This window comes from Charadrius vociferus, unplaced genomic scaffold, assembly GCF_000708025.1.
Source record: "Charadrius vociferus isolate BGI_N301 unplaced genomic scaffold, ASM70802v2 scaffold1020, whole genome shotgun sequence".
NCBI classification, from domain to species: domain Eukaryota; kingdom Metazoa; phylum Chordata; class Aves; order Charadriiformes; family Charadriidae; genus Charadrius; species Charadrius vociferus.
The window spans coordinates 651,984-653,102 of NW_009646502.1; the positions used below are offsets into that span (position 1 = coordinate 651,984).

The following is a 1,119-nucleotide window of genomic DNA, read 5'->3' on the forward strand; positions in this document are numbered from 1 at the left end:
GGCCACATCTGCCGGTCGGGGCGGCTGGGCGTGCGCCAGACCCTCTGGGCATTCGCCTTCCTGGCCTCGCTCGCCTTCTTCCTCTACCAGGCAGCCAAGTCGGCACTGCTCTACCTGGAGCACCCCCACGTCATGGCCCTGGACGAGGAGGCCATCCGCGAGATGGTCTTCCCCGCCATCACCATCTGCAACATCAACCGCTACCGCCACTCGGCGCTCACCGACGCCGACATCTTCCACTTGGCCAACATGACCGGGCTCCCCCCCAAGGACCGGGACGGCCACAAGGCCACGGACCTGCTCTACCCCGACCCCGACATGGCTGACATTGTCAACCGCACCGGCCACCAGCTTGACGACATGCTCAAGAGCTGCAACTTCAGCGGCGAGAACTGCTCCTCCCGTGATTTCACTGTGGTGAGTGCTCAGCTTCCCGGGGGACCCCAGCCGGCGCAGGGGGGCACCCACCCTGCTGCGCCTCGCCAGAGCAGGGCTCCCTGCCTCGCTCCGGCTGCTGAAGTTTGCATCTCTCTCTGTTTTGAGTTTCCCTCCAAGTTTCACACGGAGAGAGCGTGTGAGAGAGAGGAATCCTCCATGGGAGCTCTCGGTAGGGCTGTGCGCCGCAGGGCTGTGCCGCCAGCAGGTCTTTGCCGGAGGGGTTCCCAGGCAGGAGCCGGGGTGGGGGGTGCTCAGCGGACCCTGGGGTGGGTGTGCAGCGCACAGGGGGAGAGCTGTGGTGTAGAGCCCCGCTCCAGCCTACGCTTCCCCACGGGTTGAAGCGCTCTGCCGCAGGGTGCTTTGCACAGCGAGGGTGGCGGGGGGGAGCAGAGACCCCCTTTGCACATAGGGGACCCCTCCTGCGTTTGGCGGGGGGTTAGCGCTGGGGTATGTGTGAATCTGGAGGCTGTCACTATTGCACATGCACGTGTGCGCGCACACACGCAGACGCGCTGAGCAGCTCCGCTCCGGGGGCATGGCTACAGCCAGGCAAATCGGGGTGGGGGGGCTGCCTGGGGTTGCCCTCTCGCCACCCGGGGTTTTCTAGCAGGGCCTCCTTGCCCGGGCAGCGAGCTCCCGGCCGGCCGCCGACAGCGTGCATCTACTGCTGATATTCAGCAT

The 1,119-nt window shown here is 66.2% G+C and overlaps 1 protein-coding gene across 1 annotated transcript in view; it reads left to right on the forward strand.

Moving 5' to 3' along the window:
* The window catches only part of ASIC4 (acid-sensing (proton-gated) ion channel family member 4), a 79,861-nt gene that overhangs the window by 47,148 nt on the left and 31,594 nt on the right, over positions 1 to 1,119 (forward strand). Inside the window, exon 4 of the mRNA XM_009884178.1 lies at positions 40 to 417. Coding sequence (XP_009882480.1) covers positions 40 to 417 — 378 coding nt within the window. The remainder of the gene's footprint in view (positions 1 to 39; positions 418 to 1,119) is intronic.